The 25,877-nt window shown below is 41.8% G+C and overlaps 1 protein-coding gene and 1 long non-coding RNA gene across 4 annotated transcripts; one reads left to right on the top strand and one right to left on the bottom strand.

Moving 5' to 3' along the window:
- Positions 1-911: 911 nt before the first annotated feature.
- Positions 912-4,049, top strand: LOC310850901. The gene is made up of 2 exons (XR_014567453.1): positions 912-1,649; positions 1,718-4,049. It is a non-coding gene; the product is annotated as an uncharacterized lncRNA (long non-coding RNA).
- On the bottom strand, positions 3,389-25,083 carry CDC42 (cell division cycle 42). 3 transcript variants are annotated; one of them, XM_083752885.1, is made up of 6 exons: positions 24,958-25,083; positions 14,868-15,009; positions 11,229-11,301; positions 9,751-9,860; positions 9,441-9,638; positions 3,389-6,286 (listed from the first exon to the last, which is right to left on the bottom strand). In XM_083752885.1, the coding sequence occupies exons 2-6, from the start codon at positions 14,970-14,972 to the stop codon at positions 6,197-6,199; spliced, it is 576 nt and encodes a 191-aa protein (XP_083609011.1). In that variant the 5' UTR covers positions 14,973-15,009; positions 24,958-25,083; the 3' UTR covers positions 3,389-6,196. The 3 variants fall into 3 exon arrangements, with proteins under 3 accessions (XP_083609011.1, XP_083609009.1, XP_083609010.1); XM_083752883.1 differs by having other exon boundaries at positions 3,389-4,785; XM_083752884.1 differs by having other exon boundaries at positions 3,389-4,785; positions 24,916-25,010.
- Positions 25,084-25,877: the final 794 nt, after the last annotated feature.

Below are 25,877 nucleotides of genomic sequence, written 5' to 3'. Positions count from 1 at the left end.
GAGACACCGTTGTCTCTTTAATAAAAAGTCATTTGCCCGTCAGAGAGGAGACAACACTTTTGCACGAACCAGTAGGATATGGACATGAGTTGTACCATGCAGACTTTCTGGAGCAGAATCTGGTCCTCAACACGCCTGGGCCCAGCTGCTCAGCTCTTCGAGTGAAATCTCTGTTGATCTCTTTGGAGCACATTTGTAAACAGCTCCGCAGCTTGTCCGCTCCATGCAGCCAGCACTGAGTTTAACGCGGAGACACTGGAAACATGAATGACTGCATGCAAACCCCAGCCGGAGATTGCTAGGATATGTCACGCCTCCCGTGGACATCTTGTAACAGAAGCCTTCCCTCTTTCTGGGGAGGGGCGGGGAAGCAACAGAGCAGCATTGCTGGCAAAGGCAGTCCACTTTCACCATCTAGTGGCCCCCCTCAGAAATGCGCAGAGGTTGGTTCCATCCTAAATTCCTGCAGAAAGTATACCAATCTGGCTCTGAAGGGTCCTGCAGCTCAGAATATGATATGGGTTGGTACACAACAAAGGCTGTATGCTGGGAATGAGTTTTATATTAAAGGGTGCACAGTATTCTCCAGAAACTGTTTCAGTGGCTAGGGGTTAATATTATTTCATACCGCAAGCCCTTCATTACTCCTGGAGATAGGAACCTGTGATTCTCCAGCTGCTGTTAATACTCTCATCAGTCCCAACCAGCACAATCAATGGTCAGAAATTATGAGCTGTAGCCCAGAAACATCTGGATGCCCACAGAACTTGAGCACATCAGCACTGTCTTCTCCTACAGTTTCCAACAACTAGTACAATACAATCACATCTTGTGCAGGGGTTATAGTCCAGGAATGCCGCAACTACTCTTACCTACCAAGCAAGGCAGGGGCTCTTGCAGGGCCATCCAAGTTTGTGCTTCTTTTTGTTATTTAGATTGAGTTAACTCTTCCATTTTCTAAATGAAAACTTCTTGTACTACCTACTTAATACAAAATGTTATTGGGACTCTTATCAGCACAAGCCAGCATGGTCAATAGTTATGGATGATAGGAGTTGCAGTCTAGCAACAACTACAGTGGAAGCTTGGGTTACGTACCATCCTCCTTACGAACGCTTCGGGTATCAAGCTCCGCTAACCCGGAAGTAGATGCTCCTGGTTGCAAACTTTGCCCTGGGATGCGAGCAGAAGTCGTGCGCCAGCAGGAGGCCCCATCAGCGAAAGCACGCCTCATGTTAAGAACGGTTTCAGATTAAGAACGGACCTCCGGAACGAATTAAGTTTGTAACCGGAGGTACCACTGTAAAAAAACACCAGCTCAGAAAACCTGGCTTTCTCACAGGTCCTATTCCCCAAGTTGGGACCAAAGGATTCCAAAGATCAGAATACAGTATCACAGGAATAAGTATTCTAATACATATTACAAGAGGGAGGAGGGGGAAGAGCAGAGTATGCATATAAAAACCACAGCTGCCTTCTGTTAATTTTTCATTCAGTACGGGCCCCACAAATAATTCCTGGGAGCTGCAGATGAAGAAACAGGCCAAGGAACTAATTATCAGCTGCTGAAGAGATTGCTAGTGTCCTGAGAAACTTCTGTTTTATTTGTTCTGTCCTATTTCAGTATTTTAAACTGCAGGCTACCTTAAGTGCACTGACAGACAGCAATTAAATGCAGTTAAAAGTTTCTGGACCCCCCCCCCCAAAGCCTCTCTAGCCCAAGCTGAAAGACAAAACACAACTGTACTAATACAGAGTGTCATGACAGAAGAAAGAATGCCTAGCAATATTCTGATGTTGCATATATGCACACAAAAGAGAACACCAGCTCTTTTTTCACCTTGCTGATTGGTGGTTGAGGAAAAACTCTTGTTTTTCTTCAGCCTGGACTGAAGGCAAGAAACTCACGAAAGCCCAGGTAAGTACACCCTTCCCTTTGGCAATTCATTCAGATCTGCAGAGTATATAGTTCAATTTTGTACACACTAGCTATACTTGTTGTTGGAGAGGCTTGCCCCCCACAAAAAAAGGGTAATCACTTTGTCATCCAGAACTGTATAATAGGGAATATGGCACATTGCCCTTTCCAGCTCCCTTTTAACCATGAAGTCTCAAATCACTTTTAAAAAAACCATGCAGACAATGCCCAGTGAAGGCTCAAAAATCAGGAGTGAGGGCAGGAAATCCACCAATCAAAAAAAGCAACATTTAGCGGCCTCTCTTTTCCATTCTGCTCATTGAATAACAATTCCTGTTGGCAAAACAGCCTCTAAATGAAGTATGGATCTTGCAGTGCTAAACGTTACATACTTTAAACTAAACTACTATAGTAAGGCCAAGCAGGACACAGATGACTAGCCTATGCGCCCTACCAACGATGGTGGACGCCAACTTCCATCAGCCCTTACCAACAGGACTAATGGACAGGAAGGGTAGGAGATGTAGTCCGGTCCAGTAACATCTGGAAGGCCAAATGTTATACACCCCTAGACTAAAGCATCAGGTCTAGCAAGGGCCCCTACCAGAGCACACTTAGATGAAAAATCCAGAATTGAAATTGCTGTATCAGAGGATGATCAACTCACAGGTTGAATGAACAGGTGCCAAGACTTGTCCAAAATATAAAGAACACTGCTGTAAGCCAAGTACATCATAATAATTGATCACTAAAAAAAACCTACCCACAAAATACATAGTAGGCGCTAGAAGCCAACACTCACATTTCATTTGTGACCCATTCTCAGGGTGCTACTACTCTAGGAATTTCTTGAAGTTGTTTTACTTCAACTAGACTTTGAGATGTGCTTTAATAGCTAGAAGCTCACAGCGCAAGAAGTTATTCATGGACATCCCAAAAAGTTTATTTGTTTGCCGTTATTTTACAACAAGAGAACAAACTTCTCTTTTGAGGAAAGGCACCACATTTGGATACTAAATCCAAACCACAAGCATAAAGTAATCAATGGACATTTTCTTCTACGCTACAGGGTTCTGGAATGCACAAAGTAAAAACAAAATCTCCAAAATCCTCCCTACAAGGCAAAATAAATCTCAAAACTGGCCAAGAAGCCTCCAGTCAGCAGAGAATGGAGGGAAGTTTTAAACCAGTTGCTGAAAAGTGAGTCCTGAAAAAAATTATATAAGGGGTGTGTGTCCTGAACTCATAGCTAAAGAAGAGGTTCAGAGAGGGAAAGTGTGCTTATTTCTTTAAAAAGACACACAGACTATAAGTTGTCTCCAATCTCAGTCCTACTCAGAGTAGACCCATTGAAGTTAATAGACATGATGAGCTAAGATTCATTAATTCTAATGGGTCTATAGTGAGTAATATTTAACTGGATTCAACTCTTTAGACATAAATCATAAATAAAAGTATTCTCAGTCGGGCTTGTGAAGATACTTTATGTTTAATACATCTGAAAAATGCATATACAAAGAACTTAGACATGGAAAAAAGCATCAGTTCAACACTAACGAGACTATAAGAATTAGAATTTGGGAAGACTGAGAAATATTAAGCCAGAGTATAGTTCTAGTAAGATCCCTATTAACACTGGAGTCAAAGACCTTCACATGGTGTGTTATACTAAGCAACAACCTGGGGAGGCAAGAGCTGCTGACACACAATGCACTTTTAAGGTAATTCCTCTACTGGTCCCCAAGGTGCCGTATTGAACATCTTTCCCATCCATATTTTCTCCTGATGGAGGCGTATCTCCTTCCCCCTCTTCAAAGAGAATGCTAAACCGTTTTGCGGCATAGTCAGCTGGTTAGCTTCAACCCTCCATTACAGCAGGCAAAGGCCATGTGAGTGGGTTTCAAAATCTCACTCATGTGGCTGATCAGAAGCCTCTGCTTGCCAAGAGAGAGGCTGGTTGTTTAGCAAATCCAATGGACTGCACTAACTTTAAAAAGATGCAGTTCTCCCCTTTCAATTAATGCCTAATAATGTCAAGTTTTGAAAACTAACTACAAAAGAATTAGTAATTGGCAAAGTTAGGTGGGGTTTGTGTAGATGTGTGTGTGCGTTACACACCCAAAAAAACAAAGCTTTTGGCGTAATATATAAACAAAAGACTTGTTTACACATTTCAGGTTTTAAAGGGCAGGATGGGAATTTCTGACCTGCTTGGAGAAAAGAAAGGGAAACAGATCGAAGGCAACTTCAGAGGAGGTGCAGGATGAACTACACCCCTCTTCAATGGAGCACCAGTTTTGGGACATTCTCATTTCCAGAATACGTTCTAAGGACTGAAACCTGCTCCCCCTAGACTGCAAGCTGGCCACAGAAGATCAAAGAATCGAAGCAGCGCCAGCCTAGCATGATGGGGAAAGGCTTGGAGGCCAGAGCCTAAAAGTTAGTCTGTTACAGAGAAAAATCACCACAAGCATGCCTGAATTTTAAAAACAAAGAAATTAAACAGTAAACAAACAAAAAAAAACCCTAGTACTGATCAGTGTTTGCTGAAATACAATATTATTATTATTTTTTTAAAAAATTCAACTAACTGAAGGGCACTGGAGGAAGAGCACTAACATTTGCATCTCACACAGGGAGTGAATGGGAAGAGGGTGCACGACATTTGTCATTATTGCATGAACAAATGGGAAAATCTGAATCTTTAGTTTGATTTCAACATTGCTTTTAGTATGACATCAACACCAGCTTTGCAGAAGGGGGCCGTGAAGGGATGTTCATAGCAGCACACATCTGCGGCTCTTCTTCGGCTCCGGAGGCTCCAGGGCAGCCAATATCGCCTCGTCAAATACATTCTTTAGGCCTTTCTGAAAAGGGGCAAAGAGAAAGGGGCTGTCTCATTTTCTGGGTTATTAAAAGCAAACCGTGTTTTAAAAAGCCCACAAAGACAAAGTTAAAGATCGAGTAGAGATGAAGATCCTGCAGTGAAGCAATATTCCTTTCCGAGTGTTTGAACCTTGTTTATCAGTTTTTTAAAATGATGATAATAATAATAATACAGAACACCCAACATTTAATTAAGCCCATAAAACAGCCTGAGGACATTTACAGCAAGTCTCAATATTTCAAGAAATGAAGTATATGTACTAAAGCAATTCCCATGGAGAGAGAGAGAGAGAGAGAGAGAGAGAGAGAGAGAGAGAGAAAGTAATATTACAACTCACATGCTAATGACAATGCATTATCCCCTGTGTTGAAAAAGAAGTAATGATCCAAGGAAAGGGGGCAAGTGACACCCAGGTTAGATTAGCAAGCAAGCAAGAATGGAGAATCCTTTGGCACAAATCAGCCAAGCCGTGTGACGTACCATGTGTTACTGAAGCAGCAGAAGTAGACTTGGAAGCAAGGAATGGTAGTAGACTTCAATAATGGGAAAATGAACAGGTAGGTACTATAGTGTATAAATGTTAAACTGAAGCAAATGAATGCAGACATGAATAATGCTTCATCAGGCATTTATACAAACAACTAATTTTAATTTTGAAATGTAAAGAACTACAATTGTATGTATTTTCCTTCCTTCAGACAACAGAAGCCAAATGGTATGACTTTGTTTTAAAGAAGCTTTACATTTTACAGTTGCAAGTTTTGAGAATGAGTAAAAATAAGTGATACTGTGTCACTGAAAACAGAAGTTAAGACGTCTGTCAAGCAGTAGCAGGTACACCAAACCTCCTTCCCCTCCCACTTAGAGGACCAACAAATACTCCACTACAGCACAAACAGCCAAAGCAACAGCAAGCCCCACTGCACAGAGGAAAACCAGAAAATCCTTCACCATTTCAGCATCACTTGCAGGTCACTATGTCAGGTACAATCATCATGCAAATACAGTTAACAGAGCCACAAGAGAGAAAATGAATTGCACATCACTTCTCATTTGGATATAAAAACTCTTAACCAGGTTTTCACTTATTCCTCTCAAGTTTAACATTTGAAATAGACCTTCAGTCCCTTAGCAACCTAACTTATAAAGCTATTAAAGATCCAGCAACCCAAGAAGCAAAAGGTTTAAGCGAGTCCAGTTCATGTTCCATAGCCATAACGAATTGTATAAGCAGTTTCCAATCCAAAAGCTAATACAGAGTTTGCTCTAAGACGTTAAGTAAAGACACAGCTTCTTTCAATCAGGATGGTTTTATTTGTTTTTCAACCAACTTTCTACAGCAGCAGGACAGAGGAAGCAGCAACAAGAAAGGAAAAAAAGAGGAAACTGTTTTAGAATATACAGCATTTCCGTTTGGGTTGAGTTTCCGGAGGCTCGAGGGCAGCTAGGATAGCCTCATCAAACACATTCTTCAGACCTCTCTATAAGACAGAGGGAAGGAGAAAAAAATAGTAGCCAGGTTAGAGGATTAGAGAGAGACACAAACACACACACACTCACACAAGCAGATACAAAGAGCATTCAGGATAAAGGTGGTCAGCAAAGCAGATTTACTTTGTAACAAAGTAGATCTTTGAGGGAAAGAGGAAACAAGACAAGCACAGCAGAGGCTTAGCAAGAATGCTACCTGGATACTTGTAGATGTTTTCTTACCCTATGAGTGAAATATTGTAACGTATCTCTTTCCAAAAGAAGCTTTGTAAGTTAAAAGGAAGAGCTGAAAAGTAGTTGTGTTAGTGAACACCTCAAAGTTGCATGTCCCTCTCAAAATGAAACAAAATCTACTCAGGAAGGCTCATTCCTGGCACTGCCACCACCACTACCAAGAAAATCACAAGGTAGTTGCTTATCTAAGGGTACGCCCTGCTCAGCTGCAGTCCCTCCCATTTCACATCCTGATGGCACTTGCTCTGGGTGGCCATCTGCTGCTGTCAAGTTCATTTCAGCAGCAACACCTACCTACACAGATCTTTACAAAGGGAGAGCACCACAGGCAATACTTTTGGCCAAATGTAACCTCTAGTTATTTCAAAACTTACTGATATTACAGCAAAGGATGGGTGAGGTTAGAACCCTCATAGGGTGGCATGTCCCGGGAATTCATTTGCTGCTCTCCAATTTTATATTGCTACTCATGAGTAGCAAAATACTCACCACCTACTTTCATGGTTTAACAGCATGCTCTGCCAACTGTAGAAGAACCTAATGGATGTAAATGTAGGCTCAAGTGCTGTTCACAAGCAGTTGGGAGGACTGGCTATCAACAAATCTTTCAGCAATTCTCAATGAATGGGAAAAATCCGTACTGTCTCGACCATGTTAAGAGTTAAGACAATTCCACACCACCTCTCTGGGGTTGCCATAAAGTCCAGGGAAGCAAGGATTATTGCACCTCAAGAACACTGGTTTCGGCATGAACACACACCAGCTTATAAAATGGTATGCTCCAGTTACTGTGTCAACAACAGCAACTATGACCCCTGAGGTCACTAAGACAGGTAAAAGAAATCAGAAATGGGAGCTCTAGACAACTGTGTGTTCTGAACACCAAGTGAACAAACGTTTCTGTCTACAACAGACACATCAATGCACAAACCTGCAGCAACAGGATTTCTAAGAAAAGGAACAGCAACTCTGTAACAGATTTGCCACTGTCACAAATTGACAGATAAATATTTGCAACTGAAACTGAAGACACTGGACTCGCCTAAATCTACTGCGCTATACGCAACCAATAGCCCAGAGAGTGAAAGAAATAGGTCCTGCAAATATGCATCTTACCAGCACAAACACCCCACCCCCAAACAGACCATTTTTCATTTATCTGTCTGCTTTAGATAAACAATCTTGCACTGAACAGAGGTTTCGTGGGAAAAAATGATGTAAGTGATTTGACGTCATGGAATAGGCCTACAAGATCATCCAAGCATGTAGTAAGCTCAGCTGAATATCCTCTGGAGAGCCACAGAAGGGATTTCCTGCAACCAGGGACTGCATCCCAGTGCCTGCTGTAAACATTTGCCAGCTCCATTACACAAGTATCAGAGTAATAATAATAAAGTAGTGTAATGGCATAATCTGTTACACCATAAAGCAGCAGTTTCTCCCTTGCTTTGTTCTTTATACCGAAAAGCAATTTAGCTGATCCTGGATTATGAGTGTGAAAGCAACTGTTCTAAATACAATCTCAAGCTTAACATGCATGTTAACTTTGTTTTAGATTTGTGACAGGCTAGCCTTTGAAAAGCCATTTCACAAAAACAGGTTGTTTTTTTAATTCACTATGTTTTCTATAAATTCTTGCCTAAAATGGGTTTAGGAACATTCAAAAGACCAAAAGCGATATTATCATTTGAGACAACTACAGGCTACAGCATACAGTAATGAGATTACCTACTTTAGCTATCACCAATATGCAGCCCTCTGGATGTCTGGACTACAACTCCCACCAACCGAATGGGAGTTGTAGTCCAAAACAACTGGTGAGCACCAGGTTGGCAAAGGTTGCCTTAACTTGGAAGAATTATGTGGAAGATTTTAGCTGGAATTTCTAGTTAGAATCTATGAAATCTCAGAAAGAAGGGCCTGCTGCAGCAATGGGTGAGAGCGCCTGGTGGTCACAGCTCAAAACTACAGTGTGTTTCACCACTTGCGTATACCACCAAGTGATAATGAGAACTTAGGTAAAGCCCTAATGCTATTCACAGAATTATAAGCAGAAATATTTCCAGCCCTACGCTTGATGATAATACAGTTCCATGTCCAACTATGTGTTGGTTGGGATTTGGGAAAGGGATTTGTGGGAAGTCACAATTCCCTGAAAAAGCCTAATTTCTGAAAAGGTGTCGTAGTTTTGCTGCAGTGCCAGTAATATGCAGGAAAAAGTAACTCAAAACCTTAAGCCATTTACTATTTGTGGAAGTTCATCATGATTCTCATGCATAAAATCAACTGATTAGGTATAATTACTATTGCAGTTCCGTAACACCACTAATGTTTCACCAACATACATGCATTAAATTTAGCTGTAAAGTATGCTATCTCACATATCAGTTTATTTTTATTAATAGGTGTTCCCTGTGCATCAAAGGTAGGTGAAAAACTCATTCAATTCTGTATGTGTTAGATAAGACTGGTTTTGAATTGTCAATCATACCGGTTCACTTGTTTTAATTAGTGTTCTTGCATTAGAATCACTCACACTATCACCTAGAACCCTTACAGAATATCAGAACCCATGGTGATGAGATACACAGCTTTATCTGACTATAATTTAGCCTTTTTTCATAACAATTAACCATTCTGACAAAATGTGTGTTTGTTCTATTATATGCTCAATGATAAACACGTGTAAGGAAAATAATTTGTTTGCAGTAAAAATGCTCAAGAAAGTAAGTGCAAAATACTTGATAAATTTTTGAAGCTAGTTCTAGTATCTTCAGGTGAAAAACATTTAAATTCTTCTCATGCAGCTAGAATGAACCATTAAAAACTCACTTCACCAAAGAGCATGTTTAGCTCTTCCACTCTACTATGAAAGAAATAGTCCAGAACACCACAAATGAGAAGCCTTACCTGTGTGAGTGCAGAGCATTCCACATATTTGACAGCCTTCAAGTCCCGTGCCAGCTTTTCAGCAGTCTCAGGAGTGATAGGCTTCTGCTTATTCTTGGCAAGTTTCTCAATTGTTGAAGGGTCATCTCTGAGATCAATTTGGGTCCCAACAAGCAAAAAGGGAGTCTTTGGACAATGGTGAGTGATTTCAGGTACCCACTGAAGAAAAGATAAAATGTGATGGTCATAATGCAAATATCAGGATCCAACAACACAGGACACTTTTTACAAAGCCTGACAAAAACTAGTTTGGGGGTCAAAGCATACTCACCTTTTCTTTCACATTTTCAAATGAAGATGGCGAGACCACTGAGAAACAGACCAGAAACACATCTGTCTGTGGATAGCTGAGGGGCCGTAATCTGTCATAATCTTCCTGTCCTATTAAAATTAAAAAATGACATCAGAAGCATATATTGAGGGGGAAGGCCTTATAAATGTGTCATTTTTTTCGGATAACTATGCAGGCATACGGGGGGAGGCGGGGAGAATACTACCGTAGATTAATAACTTCTTACACCCCAAACAACTTATCTTCCTTGCACCTATCTATGCTCTCAAGATTATGGGCAGACAACAGAAAACGGACAATTTTCATCTAGTATATCAATTTATCAACCAGAAACCAGATCAAGCAGCCACCTTGATTATTTTATAGAATGGTGGTATAAATACCCTAAGAAATTCAGCCTGAGATTTTCAGTTCCATGTAGGAAGAATTCTTTGATACCAATACCACAGGTGCCATGAGTCTGACTTACTCTGATGTCAGGCAGATAAGCAGCAGCAATTCTTCACTTCATCCAGAGAAAAAGCAGCCTATTACTGCCATGCACATTGCAAATTGCCAAATCACCCTGTGAGAAGTAGACACTGCTCTCCACTGACCAGAATTTGGCAAGCAACAACTCCACTGGAACCATCCTTCCTCCCTGCTGATCTGCCACAGCGCTTACTCACATGATCTACACCATCTATGCATAAGTGCCCATCCCAGCCAGGCAAGAACTGGAAGCCTTAGTCACCCTCTGTGCTTAATTTCACAACCTAGAAATACTGTGAAACATCATGAAAGCTGTATGAATGGCAATGTCCACCCTGCCTAAAGGCAAGAAGGGATAGAGTGCTGCCAAAGTAGCATTCCTGGATTGGAAACAGAAGTGTGCACACACAATCCTTAAGACAACATACTGCATAACATAGCCACAAAGTGTAAACTATGCTATTTCATACACCTCAGATGAACTAATACAATAAATCTTCCCCCATTCTCACAAACTATGCTACATCCTCCCTTCTACTCTTCCTGTTACAATGGCTTCTTCCTCTTTACTTCTTTCCCTTTACTGTCCTGTTCATCTTCATTCTGTTCCTTCTCTAGTCCCCCAAGAGAAGTGCCTACCAGATTAGTTCTCAATTCTAGCTGAAACAGCCACTTTTACTAGAAGAGTAAGAGTCTCTCCACTATATTTTAAATCCCTTTCACACCCTCACAAAATGGTCTGAGCTTAAAGGCTGCCTAAGACGTTACGGATGCAGGATAACAAGAGACTGAGCTTCATCGCCTGGGGCCAACTGAAAAACACTGCTTTGACCACATAATACAGTCATATCCTGCAATTCTGTGTATACTTGATGGTTGAAACTTTTTTTTCAAATATCGAAAGCCAGTCTTGAAAATTTAGGTAAGCAGCTAGGAAACAAATTCACCTGCTTTCTCTATGGGTTTAATTTCAAAAGAGAGCTTACCTGCTGTATCAAAGAGGCCTAAGGTATATGGCTCTCCACCGATCATCACTGTTACAGCATAGTTATCAAACACCTGGGGAATAAGAGACAAGAGGCAGAGTGAAAACATCACCTTCCAAACATGAGCCATCCGCAGGCAGGTAAACCAAGAGTCAAAAGAGATGTGTGGCTTTGTGTTCATGACCTATCAGAGGGCTGAGTTCAATTATCACCACTAGACACAACGACATTGAAGTTGGCATACCTGCCAATAAAAAGAAACTTACAAAAACCTTATTATATTCTTCAAAATTTGCAGTTGCCTCTGTTATGAAGTACAAAGCATAAAGTAAGCAACACAGTAAAACTATAGCCCACTCTTGTCTACTGAAAATCAAATGAAAAAATAAATCGCACAATTGTTTCTTTTTCTCTCTTTTTTAAAGCTGAACAAGCAGATTTGCTAGTTTTATTAAGACTGAAATCTTAAAAAGGTTCAAGTTATAGACAACAGTTTATGTTAACATTTATATCTTAATGCAGGTAGCACATTGGTCAACTAGTGAAAAATGGATTCAGGGCTCTGATTATGGTGTAGCAGAATAGTCAAAGCTGAACATTTTACCTACTACACTACACGCATGAGCAAGCAAACATCCACAGAACACAATCCTTTCCAACAGAACATCTTAATTGCAAGCTTCCCATGCTTAGTAACCATACAATAATGCTTTGTATCATGCCATTGTTTCTTGGTCTCACTGCTGAAGCAGTATAGCAGCAGCCTCTCTCAGATGCTAATTGAAATAAAGAATTGTAATTTCAATGATATTCAGTATGAAATAGGGTGTCTGGGCAGTCTATTCTGCAGACCCCAACTTGCAACAGAATTTCCTTTATCAAATGAGATAAGTGAGAATCTTCAGATTATGACTTTGTAGCAACCCACTTTTATGTTTTATTTAGCTATAAAGATACATGCTTGCTAAATGAAAACCAATTCAGTGGCAGAGGGGGGAATGCCCTAAAGGGATACTATATTGATCTAAAGATAAGCCTTTAGTTAGGCAGAAGTCCACAGCAACTTATAAGGAGTCTATGCTCTTATCAAAACTAGAGGAACTTGTCTTACACCAGAAAGCCCTGGTTTGCTTTATCATGCTATTATGAGGACCAAGGTGTGATAGCCTGAAGGGAAGATCAAAGGAATGCCAAAAGAAAACAGTTCAAAGCATAGCTGCTCACATCCTTAAGATTTGATATGGTAAGTGAGAACAAAATAACACAATACAAGGATTTACAGTACAGCACATAAGATCCATTAACTGCTAAGGTGTAGGGGTTAGAGATGTGAAGGTATGGAAGACAACTGGGGGAAAAATAATCTGCCAAAGTCTTTAAGTTTTCCAATGGAAAAATTAGAGACATAGGGGAAAACACGGGGGGGGGGGGGGGACCCTCTTCTGAACTAATGTCTTTTTCAGAATGAAGGAAATACTTTTAAGCCTTAAGGTTTAAGGCAAGGTTTTAAAATACTATTTTATCTTTACACTATCAAAATGCTTTCCAATCATCATGTAATTATTCTTTAAGGTAAGTGATAAGTAATTCCACTTTTAGCATACTGTAAACATGGAGATCTCTCAAATTCCCTGATTCTCCATCAAGTGAAAACATTGTCTATATTTACGAACACCGAGATTAAGAAAGAGTAGAAAGGCTTGTTTCAATCAGTTGAAATCTTCAGTTTCTGAAATTTATTGAAGTAAAATAAGAATTCAGAATTGAATTTCAGTGTCTTTCAGACATTGTTACTGAATAAATAAAAGCTTGTGATGCTAGTATTTATAGCAGTCATGGCCAAACTTGGCCTTCCAGATGATTTGGGACTACAACTCCCATCATGCCTAGTTAACAGGACCAGTGGTCAGGGATGATGGGAACTGTAGTCCCAAATCATCTGGAGGCCCAAGTTTGGCTATGCCTGATTTATAGGTAAACATTTTTTAAAGTGGCATGTGGCTTTCATGTGGTTAATTTTGACCACAATTACTACTACACTTACTTTGTGCTGTGATTAGAAATTTATAACACTGTTCTACTTAGTAATTTAACTCAACATTCAAGCTGATCATTTTTTTCTGAAACTAAAAAAGCAAAACTCAACATCCATATTTAATTATGTGTGGAGGACTCCCTGGTCCTGAATGGGGTAACTGTACCCCTGAAGGACCAGGTGCGCAGCCTGGGAGTCATTCTGGACTCACAGATGTCCATGGAGGCACAGTTCAGTTCTGTATGCAGGGCAGATGTATACCAGCTCCATCTGGTACGCAGGCTGAGACCCTACCTGCCCATGGACTGTCTCACCAGAGTGGTGCATGCTCTAGTTATCTCCCGCTTAGACTACTGCAATGCGCTCTTTGTGGGGCTACCTTTGAAGGTAATCCGCAAACTACAACTAATCCAGAATGTGGCAGTTAGACTGGTGACTGGGAGCAGCCACCGAGACCATGTAACACCAGTTCTGAAAGACCTACATTGGCTCCCAGTACGTTTACGAGCACAATTCAAAGTGTTGGTGCTGACCTTTAAAGCCCTAAACGGCCTCGGCCCAGTATACCTGAAGAAGCGTCTCCACCCCCATCGTTCTGCCCAAACACTGAGGTCCAGCACCGAGGGCCTTCTGGCGGTTCCCTCACTACAAGAAGCAAAGTTACAGGGAACCAGGCAGAGGGCCTTTTCGGTAGTGGCACCCACCCTGTGGAATGCCCTCCCATCAGATCTCTAAGAGATAAACAACTACCTGACATTTAGAAGACATCTGAAGGCAGCCCTGTGTGACATTTTAATGTATTTTAATTTTTGTTGGAAGCTGCCCAGAGTGGCTGGGGAAACCCAGCCAGATGGGCAGGGTACAAATAATAAATTATCATCATCATCATCATCAATACCATGACCTTTTAAGTTAGAGTCAGTCTCTAGTTCTGCTTTTTCTGTTGCAAATAAACTGGAATCTCTCTGAAAGCGGGATTATAGTTTATGAGTATGCTTATCCCTCTGGTGTTGCAGATTTTCTGTCCCCCCAACCCCATCAGCTTGCTACTCCATCTCAAATGCTGGATACATCTGTAATTACAGTTTGAATAAAACTAAGCCTTCTGTCATTTAAAGAGTCATAAATGCACCTGTTACCAAACAGAACAATTTATGTGCTATATACTTTTTATGGTTTTTAAAGTCCGATTTAAGTACTACATACATTTCAAATTTTATTTTAAAAAATCCAGAAATTTTACACCTGTGTAGTGATCAAATAGATAGTTGACAGAGTAAACTAGAGACTTTTATAATTACTTATATGAACTGAGAACCAATGGCCCCAACAAAGGAGGCTGCAAATTACCATATCTACATGCTAGGAGAAATACTGATCCCTCAAACAGAATATGGATTCAGAAACATGGTAAAACATACAAAAATACAATGCCACAGCCACATCATGTATGCACAATATCGCTAAAAGCGAAAACACATAAAATACAGGAATCAACTAATGATATACATGTACCAATAAGTAATTTAACTGACAAGGTTAAGTTTCCCTATTCCCCACGTTGCACAGAAAAGAAAAATATGGAAATGTTACTCTTTACTCACCGTTGGTACATATTCAGAGGGGAATTTATTTGTTGTGTAAGAAATTAGAAGACATGTTTTACCAACAGCACCATCACCCACAACTACACACTTAATCGTCTGCATAGCTGAAGTCTGCTACTTTATCAGGTCCAAGATTAATCTAGAAAGAGCAAAAGAAAACAATTGCATATTTTTATAATTTTGTACAATGGGAAATATTTTTTTATCACTATTACAGCTTCTGTATTAGCACCCCAAAAACTTTAGTCAAACAGGTCTATGACAGTTGAAGCAGCTAAAAAGTTGAAACAAAAAATTCAGAGGCAAGAGACTTTCAGGAGGAATCTATTTTCCTTCTCAACATCTGATAAGGAACCACAATTGATTAAAGAATAATTTCAAGTTGGGCTCTAGTTTTATTTCCTCATCACTTGGAAACCCAATAAACCTTCATGGAAGCTCAAAGGGCCTACATGATGGAGAAAACATTGCTAAAGTTACTGACACGTTATTTTAAAGGTAATCACCATTAATGCTCCCCTACTTTCAAATACTGTAAGGTTAGGAACAAGAAAGAAGCAAGTATTTATGTATGATCTATGTGCATTTTGTATGATTTTGTCTATGAAGAAATGTGATATATACATACATCTCAACCCACTTCAATTTCTATCTAATCTGAATTTCAAAGCTAATAACAAGCTTTAAATGTCTTGCTCTTGCCAAGCTGGGGACCTCCAGCCTACATATCCGGTACCACAGCTGGAATCTGCCTTCTAACCACAAGCCCTTTCCTTCCTGTTTTGCAAGCAGACACCCAGAAGTAACAATGACATCCTAGCCAACCAAACACACACACTAAACAATTGATATTTTAATTTCAGAAACAATTTCTACTACATAGGAAAATTACTATCTTTCGCACCACACCTTTTGGCCTGTTTGAGATCAATAACATTAAAATGAACCCTTCAAAATATGGCTTGACATGGCATCTAATTCCGCCCTTTGGTGCTCTAAATCAGTTTCCAGTTATTAAAGGAAATACAAATCAGATGCAGCTCTTTTTGCTATTACTGAAGTGAGAGGTTAATGCGCTTTTCTGAAGATGAAACATTTCAGAAAGTTACATATGCATACATATGCATGCTGCCCACTTCCTTTAAAAAGCCCCATTTAGTACAGCTACCTTAGGGTTGCCATGTGTCCAGAATTTCCCAGAATACTGCAGTCGGAAGAAGTCCGGGTAGAAATTGCAAAAAAATAAGTGTCTGGGGAAATCCAGGCGTATGGCAAGCCTTGTTGGCAGTGTTGTTTTTTTGCAATTTTCCTTAAAAGTAGCTTGAAGACTTTCCTGTCCAGATTTTCACTGTTTGAAATGCTAAGCTAGCTACAAAAGTACCTTGGTTTAAGAACTGCTTAGTTTATGAACAATTTGGGATTAAGAACGCTGCAAACCCAGAAGTAGGTGTTTTGGTTTGTGAACTTTCCTTGGAATAAGAACATGTTTCACTGTGTTCCATTTGTAAACTGAGTCCCCCGCTGCTATGGGAAAACACACCTTGGTTTAAGAACGCTTTGGTTTAAGAACAGATTTCCAGAACGGATTAAGTTCATAAACCAAGGTATCACTGTGTTTCCTTCATCTAGATAAGTATTGTTCTTACTTCTAACAGCATAGATACACACTGATCGATGAGGTCACAGCTCCCTCCTACTGTTGGGTGTGTTCTCCTTTGAGTCACTGTACTTTGCCTTGTTCCTTTCCTCTGTGTGCTTTACTATCTCTTTTGCAGAGACACACCAACACGGAAGTAGGACTGGAAAAGTACTGAGGAATATTGGATAAGGTGGGAGGGCATACATCTAGCTTGCCTTTAGCAGTTAAGAAGCATTATTTAGAAAGCTTTGCTAACACTTGTTAACACCCTCTCATCAAAGCATACCTCACTCAGTAAAGTCCTTATGCTGATGCTCAGCTATGGCAGCACAAATACTTAACAGGGCCTTCTGATGCACGCCCACCCACTTTGAACACAAGCCACACCTTACTGTGAGATGTAATCTCAGTAGAGCTTTCTTAACTTTCCTTCTCTCACAAGTGTCACATTTTACCTAGTTCACAAAGTGTTCCTACAAAAGTCAACCAACAGGAATGTTACCCATTCTTAGACTTCACCATACCAGCCACCAAAGGAAGATAGGTAGCTCTTCTAATCTTACATATACTACCCTTCAGATCGGAAGAGCAAACTAAAAGGAAAATCCACTGATCATTTTCAGGGTGGCCTGGTTCAAACAATTATGCAGCTATGACTAATTTAAATGAAGTTTCCATTTTGTAAAGCAAAGTGTAGACTAACAATCTGCCATAAGTGGTCAAACACAGGTACAACCTTTATACTAACCTATAAGAGTAAATAAGAAGCTTTACTAACACAGTCCATATCCACAACTACCCTGACCTGAAAATACGTATTTTGCTCTGGAGAGAGCCCATGGTCAAGCAAGACTCCAGTATTCTTCAATGCTTGGAAAAACATGAAGGTCTGACTTCAGCAGCATTGGAAAATGGGAAGGGCTGTTCCTGATCCTGTGCTGAGCCTGAGACACAAGACATCTTGCTGCTTTCTGAAGTTTAATGGAATGGGGACATGGCTCCATTCCTCTCCTCAGCTGTGGTGAACAACACTCAACATAATGTTAGAAGACCCTGCCCCTTCCTGGAAGGGGTGGGGCAGGGCCACGATAATACATTTTAGCTGGCCAAATAAGCCAAAATTTGTTGCCTCTGATAACTACCTTTCCAGAACAAGGACTAGCACAACCACAAACATTAACTGAAAGTGGTCATACCTGCAAAATTTAGATAGTTAAAGGGCTTTAAACAAGAATATGAGCTCATATAGGTAGGCTCAGTGGATTATTTTTGTGAACAGAGATGGAATCTGAACACCAGTAATAAATTCTTTTCTGAGTGGGGCTACTGTTAGATCCCAGTATCAAGCCCACAATACACAGATGACAAACACTGTGCCATACTTATAATGCTTTGATGCCCAAAGGTAGATTTTTCTCTAATCTCATTACATGTAAAAGTATGAGAAAAATATTTTAGAAAGTATGGAGTGAGTTTCTAGAGATTAACACTAGGTATATATTAGTTTCAACTGTTGTTTTAAACCTGAAAGCACTGGATGATACCTTTTAAAGAAAGCAAAAAAATACAATCCTGCCTTTTTTTAGTATTCACCCTGGTATTTGCTTTCCTAATTTTGAGGTGAAATGAAAAACATGTTCCTACACACATCATCACCCTGTTCAGATTACATATTCCAAATAGAAGAAAACACACTAGAAACAAGGAGATGGAGAGCACTGAGCAGATGCTTTGCTTCACAGAAGCTCCTAGCAATAGAGTCAACAGACCCCTGGATTATTGATGAAAAGAATTACTGGTGCCCTGAAATCTAAGAAGGTACCTGAATTCCACACAAATAATAACCAGCTGCACTCTTCCTAAACTCACTATGCTAATTTCTTCTGAAACAAACTGACAGAAAAGAGAGAGCATTGTTATAGCTTGGTTTAAAGAAGTTCTTCATGAACATTTCTAAGCTAAGACTACCTCATCAGTAGTTAACACTGATTTTTTTTTACATTTTTCATTTTTCATCTTTAAATATATTTGAGTAGACTTTAAGCATGACAGAGGCAAGGGAAAGCAAGCCTAGGTCTTAAAGGAATCACATAATAGTAAGAGAGTCAGTGTGGTGTAGTGTTTAGAGAAGGCATCCCCAACCTGCGGCCCTCCAGATGTTTTGGCCTACAACTCCCATGATCCCTAGCTAACAGGACATTGATCACAGATGATGGGAACATCTGGAGGGCCGGAGGTTGGGGATGCCTGGTTTAGAGTGTCAAAACAAAAACCTGGGAGGAGCAGGGTTCAAATCCCTGCTCAGTTATGAAGCTCACTAGGTGACCTTGAGTCAGTCACTGCCTCTCAGCCAACCTACCTCAACAGATTTGTTGTAAGAGGGGCAGAACAATGGACACCACCTTGAGCTCCTTTAGAGAAGGTGAGATATAAATGCAACAAATAAATAATAAACAGATAGCAATCAGTCTAGCAAAAAAAGGGGAGGGAAGCCCCCAAAATGAAAATAGCTATTCCTTGTGTGACCCACACAGGAACATGTTAGTATTCACATGGGACATGACTCACAAGTGTAAGAAACCCTGATTTAAAACGACAAATATAAAGTATAGTCAAGATCTTTAAAGTAGGCAAGTATGATACTACCAGTCCAATATAACAGGTTAATTTAGGAATGTCTCAATGAGCCCTTGGATCCAAGTTCCATTAAAATAAAAGACCTCAACAACAATATGTCAGTATTTATACAACTGAATGCATTGCTTTGATAAGATATGAATTAAAAATTCACATATGCATAATGGACATGACTTTTAACCTTTCCTTGAAAAATGATTGATGAATGTAACACCCATGGGCACAACAGTGTTCTCAGACACATCACTGATGCTTGCCAAGGCCCTCTGCCTATCTCTATTTTATGGTTTTTAAAATAATAATGAGGGTTTATTTTTAAGCTTTGGGGTTGTAATGGGGAGGGGGTTGCCTGTCCTTCGTATGCATAGCAAGAGTCTTTTTCTTTTGTCTGTGTTTTATTGGTTTGTGGGGATGTACATGCTCTGCCTGCTGAAGGCAGAGTCTGTGCACTGCCAGTTTTCTTCTCTGAAAATTGTATCCTGTGGTGCCCACCACAGTTTCTTAGATTTCCAAATGCTCCCAGGACCCAGAAAGGTTGGGAAACCTGAAAACAATTGCATGGGAAAAGTAATATGAAGTAGAACTCTTACAAACACAATTTCGAAAGATTCATGTCAATGACACACACACACACACACACCCCATCCTCAGATAGAAACCTCAAGTTTATGCAATGGAGATAAAAAGCAATAGGAAAAGGAAACTGTTAGATTAACAAGCACTAAAAATAAATAAAAGAACAGCTTGCTGATTGCTTTGCTAAGCAAACAAGTAAACAACGATTTTTGCAGAAACAATTCAACTAGACTAAAGTGTTACAATAGTTAAAGCAGTATATAATTTGTCCCATCTTTCTAGAAACATTGTCCTCTAAAACCAATTGTATTGTAAAGAGGCGCTACTCTCTCTGTAAACTGAGATTTGCCCACATACTCCCTAGGTGGCTACTAACCCACAGTAAAGTCCTCCAAATGCCCTACAGTAATCAATGAGAATTATTCTGGGTGAACATGGCTGACATTTTTTCTAACACCATCTATCATCTGTCTGCATAAATGCACAAGAAATATCTGGGTTAACTTCTCTGGACACATACATTAGGGGATTTGATTTATAGCTAACAGGCAGTACATAGCTTCAAGGTCAGATTAAGTGCATCAATTCCTAGCCAAAGAAGACTACAAACAGAGAGCCACTACAGAAAGTACCACGTTACCATTTGCTTCTTTCTTATCATAAAGGGAGCTTTATAGGGAGCTTTCTACACCAAAAAGTACTATTACATGATTCAGTCTATGCTGGATGCTAGTCAACATGTATCAATATCTAATTATTAGCACATGCACAAGCACACTATGAGAAAAGACAAGTTTGCAGCCATATGCAGAGAGTTCAATTACAAAGTAAAATGGCTTTTATGGCTGTCCTTTTAGTGTCCATGCTTGAAATAAATAACTTATCCTCGTATTGCATACATCTCATTGCACGCATACAGGCCCAAACAACCTAAGAAGTTTCCATCACAAGATTTCTGTGAACATTCTTCCAGTACAATATTTGTTAACAGAAAGCATGATTCTGGTGGTCTCAATACGTGGACACCCAATAACTCACTGTACTTTAACACACAGCAGTAAGACTGATAATAAGGGCTGTAGCTGTGGCAGAACATCTGCCTTCCATATAGTAGGTCCAAGATTCAATTCCCGCCATCTCCAGGGCTGGGAAAGATCCCTGCAAGAAACCCTGGCAGACCACTCACTGCCAGTTAAGTGCTGGCAGTACAAAGCTAGCTGGACCAATGGTCTAAGGCAGCTTCTTATGTTCTCATAAGCCAATGTTCTAGCCATCAAGTATTAGCTAGTGGGGAGGAATTACCACCTCACTTTGCAATGAAACCAACAAAACAAATCTGCATTTAGAAGGCCTCAAATTAGTTGTGCAGAAGGCTCAATTATTTCTGGCAGCCACATACACAGATGTGTAGGTGACTACTAGGCAATAGTCTGAAGATCTCAAAACCTTGCTACATTTCAGTGCACTTTCTATAAACACCAACTTCATTTTGGTACCTACTAAGAAAACATGTATCAAACTGTGTGTGTAAATTAAGATGGATGTTTATTGTATTGTGAAAGTAAACTGTCTTTTTGTTTTCCCCTTTAATAAACTTGCAAGCGAAAAAAATCACAACAAAATCTCATTCCACTTAACACCATCTTTGATGGCCAATTCCTTCTTACAATCCAGGGACCCCAATCTGGACAGATAATAATAAAATCTGAGAATTTATAGTGTATTCAAAGTGCTTCAAATCCTTACAACCATTCTCTAAAGCAACGGTGTGCAAACTGAAGCCTTCCAGAAGTTGCTGGACTACAACTCCCATCAGTCCAGCTTACATGGCACACTGTCAGGGATGAAGAGTTTTGAAGTCCAACAACATATAGGTCAGAAGTTGACCACAGCTGCTCTAAGGCAGCTATATTATCCCCTTGTTGCAGATTTGGGGGCAGGCGAAAGAAGAGGACTGATGCTGGGAGAGAGTACCCTTCCTAAGGCCCACTTGTGCAGAGCTGAAATGTGAATCAGGGTTTTCTCAAGTGATAGCTCTCTGCCATTCTGCAACACCAGCTGTACGTAGAACAGTGGACTGACTCAGTACAAGGCAGCTCCATATGCCAATTGTTTGCAACGTGCAATTTATTCTGTGAAAGTACTGTAATATATTCTGTTCTGTGTGGTAAATTTTAAGATTCGTTTAAAAAATGTGAACACCCAGGCACAGTGAAGTTATAGATTCAAGGGGAGCATTAAGAACCTCAATTCTGCTCTTATTATTGTCATGAAACAACAGCCTCATAAATAAGTCACTAAGGTTTCTAGCCTTACTTAAACTTGCCTACTAAGTGGGCTAGTGGGCTGTGATTCTCCTCAGCCAACATAAAAATGTAAGCTAGTGGCCCTTATAGCAGGCTATAAAATTAAAAATGCCTGCTTAGTTTCCAGGCTGGCCACAAACAAGGAGGCTTCCCCTTCTTCGTGGCCAACATGAAAATGAAAGAGACTGGCAGGGGGAGTCCGTCCTCTCCCACTTATTCACCCAGATGCATGGGTTCCCTTTCTGTCTAAAGCAGCGGGTCTCAACTTGTGGGTCCCCAGATGTTGTTGGACTACAACTCCCATCATCCCTGACCACTGATCATGCTGGCTAGGAATGATGGTAGTTGTAGTCCAACAACATCTGGGGACCCACAGGTTGAGAAACACTTGTCTCAAATTAGAGGATCTTCTTAACACAAGGCAGTGATATAATACCACTACAGATCAGCAATCTGTCTCCTTGATCTTTCATAAACATCTATATACATGGATAGCAATGTATATCTGACTGCGAGGCTAAGACAGAAAGGTTGGCTTGTCTATGTGTCACCTAGCAAATTACAGTCTCCTAGCCACTGAATTACTGGCATTTTAATTCAAATACGGCAGGTGGCAGGACAGAGAATACCAATAAAAATGTTCAAGGTACTCAATATACATTAGCTTACATCAACCCTGACAACAGTCTTATGAAATAGGCCAGAAGTATTAGCATCCTCTTCCAAATATCACAGATGGGGAAAGTCTTAGGTTGGAGCAGCTTCATCTAAGACCCATCAACCCTAGTAATTGCCCATACTTGCTATGGCTGATGAGTTGTAGATCAGTGACATCTGGAGGGCCAAAGGTTCCCCATGCCTTATCTAAGCCCACCTATGGAGTTTCTGGCATCAGAGGACAAGGAAGAGGAGAGAAATACTTCCTGAATAGTAGCTAAACCTCTCTACTGATTCACCAGATTTGGAGTGGGGGTGGGGTGGGTAGGGAGTGATTATGGTTTTCATACTGCAGAGAAGGGAAATATATTACACCAGTTTTGGGTTCAGACTACGTTTGCTGCATGTAGCTCACAATGAAATCGACAGGACTTGAGGCAAATCATGACTAACGTCCTATGGATTTCAATGCAACTACTGTACTCAAAAGCGTTTAGAACTCACAGCACTTCACAAATAAACTGGCTGCAATCCTAATTAAGAGATCAGCATTATTATCATCCCCTATTTTAGCTAAGCCTGAATACAAAATAACTATACAGTATGTTTTCCCTCCATCCTCCATTTTCCTCTCCCTGTTGTCACCCTCCTTTCCGTTTCCTAGATTCTCAGTGACAACAACCTGTCTACAAAACTCCATTTTCCCCCTTCACCGTATCTCCTTCTGTACCGTATCTCCTTCTGTACTGCAATACAGGGACCTGCCCTGTCACCCTTTGCAAGGCCATCAGAAGAAGAGACCTCTTCCACAGGGACCCCCTTCACTGACATCTCTGTCTTGGCAGTGTCCTACATTACAGACCTGTCAAGAGACAGGGGCCTACCATCCTATTCTCTGTAATCCCTTCTGGAGCAGAGACCTCTTCTCTCACTCTCTGTAACACCCCCTGAAGGCAAGGGTGAGAGGCAGGGGCATGCCAACAGAGATCCCCTTTCCTCCTCCAGCCTCTCTGGAAGCCCACTGGAAGCAGGGGTCGGTCTTCTCCTCCCAAGACCCTCCCAGGGGTAAGGAACCTGTCCTCCCATCTGCTCTGCAAGCCCCTCACAAGATTGGGAGGGCAGGGTGATATTCAATGGAATCCCCCTTTTCTCTCCCCCTCCTCCTGCCTCTTTCTTGCCAGTTTCCTGCATTAAGAGGGCCTGTCATGGGGGAGGGTGCTGCTCCCAGCGGGGAGGCAAAGGGACATCCCCACCACCTCAAGCAAGATCCTCCCACCCTGCCCTGTATTCTGGTGGGCCAGAGACCGGGTCTCTTCTGCCTTTTTCAGGCCCAGGACACTCTTTTCACCCAAACATGCATTTTGGGACCGATTTCTTTTCACTATACACACACACACACACATATATATTTGTGAGGCAGCAGGGGCTCCTGTAGCAGCCCCCCTTAGATCCGGCCACGAATGGTCTCCAGGTGCTGGGTCGGGGGCCTGATCCAACAGGAGCACCGCCCGCCACTCAAACATATATATAGCAAAATGTTTTTATACATTAGAAACGCACGTTTTAACCCAAACGTGCATTTGGGGGAGCCCTTTCTTTAAAGCGGGTCTGAAGCATACTAAAAAGGCCTGCTCCATATAGGCCTGGATGGGGGTGGGGAGAGAGACCTGTCCCCGGGAGGCCCCCTCCCTGTTCTCTCTCTTCCCCTTCCTCTGCATTGGCGAGGGCCCCGTCCACGCCCAGCTTGGGGGGGGGGGGAGATTGCGGCGGGGATATACACGGAGGAATGTGGGGGAGGGGGGAACCGAGACAGGAAGAAAGGGGGAAAAAGACCGAGCGCGGAGGCCAGCCGGTAGATAAGGGAAGCCGGCGGAAAGGCGGCCCGGTGTCCGCCCTCAGGATGGTGCTGGTGGGGAGAAGAGGAACTGTCTCCTCATAAACGGGGCGCGCGGATAAAGAGCCTAACGGACGCCCCCCCCCCATCCTCCGCCAGTAGCCCCCTCCCCCTCTTTCTTCCTTTCTTCTTCCTCCTCCTCACGGAGCTTCCGGTCGCCCCTCCCCCACCTCGCTCGGGAAACCGTTTCCCCTCCCCCCCGTCAATCAAGCGGAAAAGGATAAAAAAAAACCAGGGCGACAGCGGCGGCGTCTCCCCCCATCTCGCCGCCTCCGCCCCACCGCCAAGAAGAAAACGTTCCCCACCCCTCCACCCGCGACCCCTCTCCGTACACACCCGGGCCCGTCCGCCTTCGCCTCGGCGGCACCAGCGCCTTACCTCACGCAGGGCGCTCTCGCTCTCCTCCGCCGGGCGTTGGCAGCTCGCTGCGGGGTCTCCTCGCCTGGGCAGCAAGGGCGGGAGGGGGAGGAGGGCCGGGGCGTGTGCGCTGACGTCACCGCGCTCCGCAGGAGGCGGGGCTCCGGGAACGGAACAGAGGCTTCGTCGTTTCGGGTGGGAGGGGGAGCGGATGAGCGGAGCCTAATTCTATTTATTTATGGCGGTTCTCTCCCCCACTCCTCAATACAATACCCCCCCACAACAACAGCCCTGTGAGGTCGGCCGAGACTGACTCCAAGGTCACACCCGGTGAGAGCCTTCATGGCTGAAGGGGTGGGATCTGAACTCAGCTCTCTCTCCCAGGTTCCAGTCCTGGGAACTGCAACCAACGAATCCATCTTTATTACGGTCAAATACCAGGCATTTCCCAGGAACTGTAGTTTAGCCTGCCTGTCTACAGCAAGCAGATTCCTGGCTATTATTTATTTTGGCCTTGGACATAGGAAGTAGGCAGATCTAGACAGTTTGACCATGACTCTCAGGATTTAGCCTCCTCAGCATCTCTGGCATAAGAAGTCTGAGCGAATTGTATTTATTATTACGAAATAAAATACCGTATTTTTCGCTCCATAAGACGCACCTGACCATAAGACATACCTAGTTTTTAGAGGAGGAAAACAAGAAAAAAAATATTCTGAACAATGGATGTATGATTTTTGTGGTTTATGCTGTAGCCACAAACTTGTGATTTGATGGTGAGTTTGGGGTAGCCCAATGCAAAAATCCTGAGAATCCATGTGGATCCATGCTTTGTAACCACGTTTTTGCGCCCTATTTAAAAAAAAACCCATGATCTGCTTTTTGCTCCTGGGCAATTCGGCTCCAGGGACCACGCATTCACTCCATAAGATGCACAGACA

Source organism: Podarcis gaigeae (genome assembly GCF_964106915.1).
Source record: "Podarcis gaigeae genome assembly, chromosome: 8".
Taxonomy (NCBI): Eukaryota; Metazoa; Chordata; class Lepidosauria; order Squamata; family Lacertidae; genus Podarcis; species Podarcis gaigeae.
The sequence above is the reverse complement of the archived record's forward strand: the minus strand, read 5'-3'. Positions and strand labels throughout refer to the sequence as shown.

Coding starts and splice junctions, on each gene's coding strand:
- CDC42 (XM_083752885.1), bottom strand. CDS start 14,972: ATGCAGACGATTAAGTGTGTAGTTGTGGGTGATGGTGCTGTTGGTAAA. Junction 11,302..14,867: donor CCTCTGAATATGTACCAACG/GTGAGTAAAGAG, acceptor CTTATTCCCCAG/GTGTTTGATAACTATGCTGT. Junction 6,287..9,440: donor AATGCTCTGCACTCACACAG/GTAAGGCTTCTC, acceptor TCTGTCTTATAG/AGAGGTCTGAAGAATGTGTT.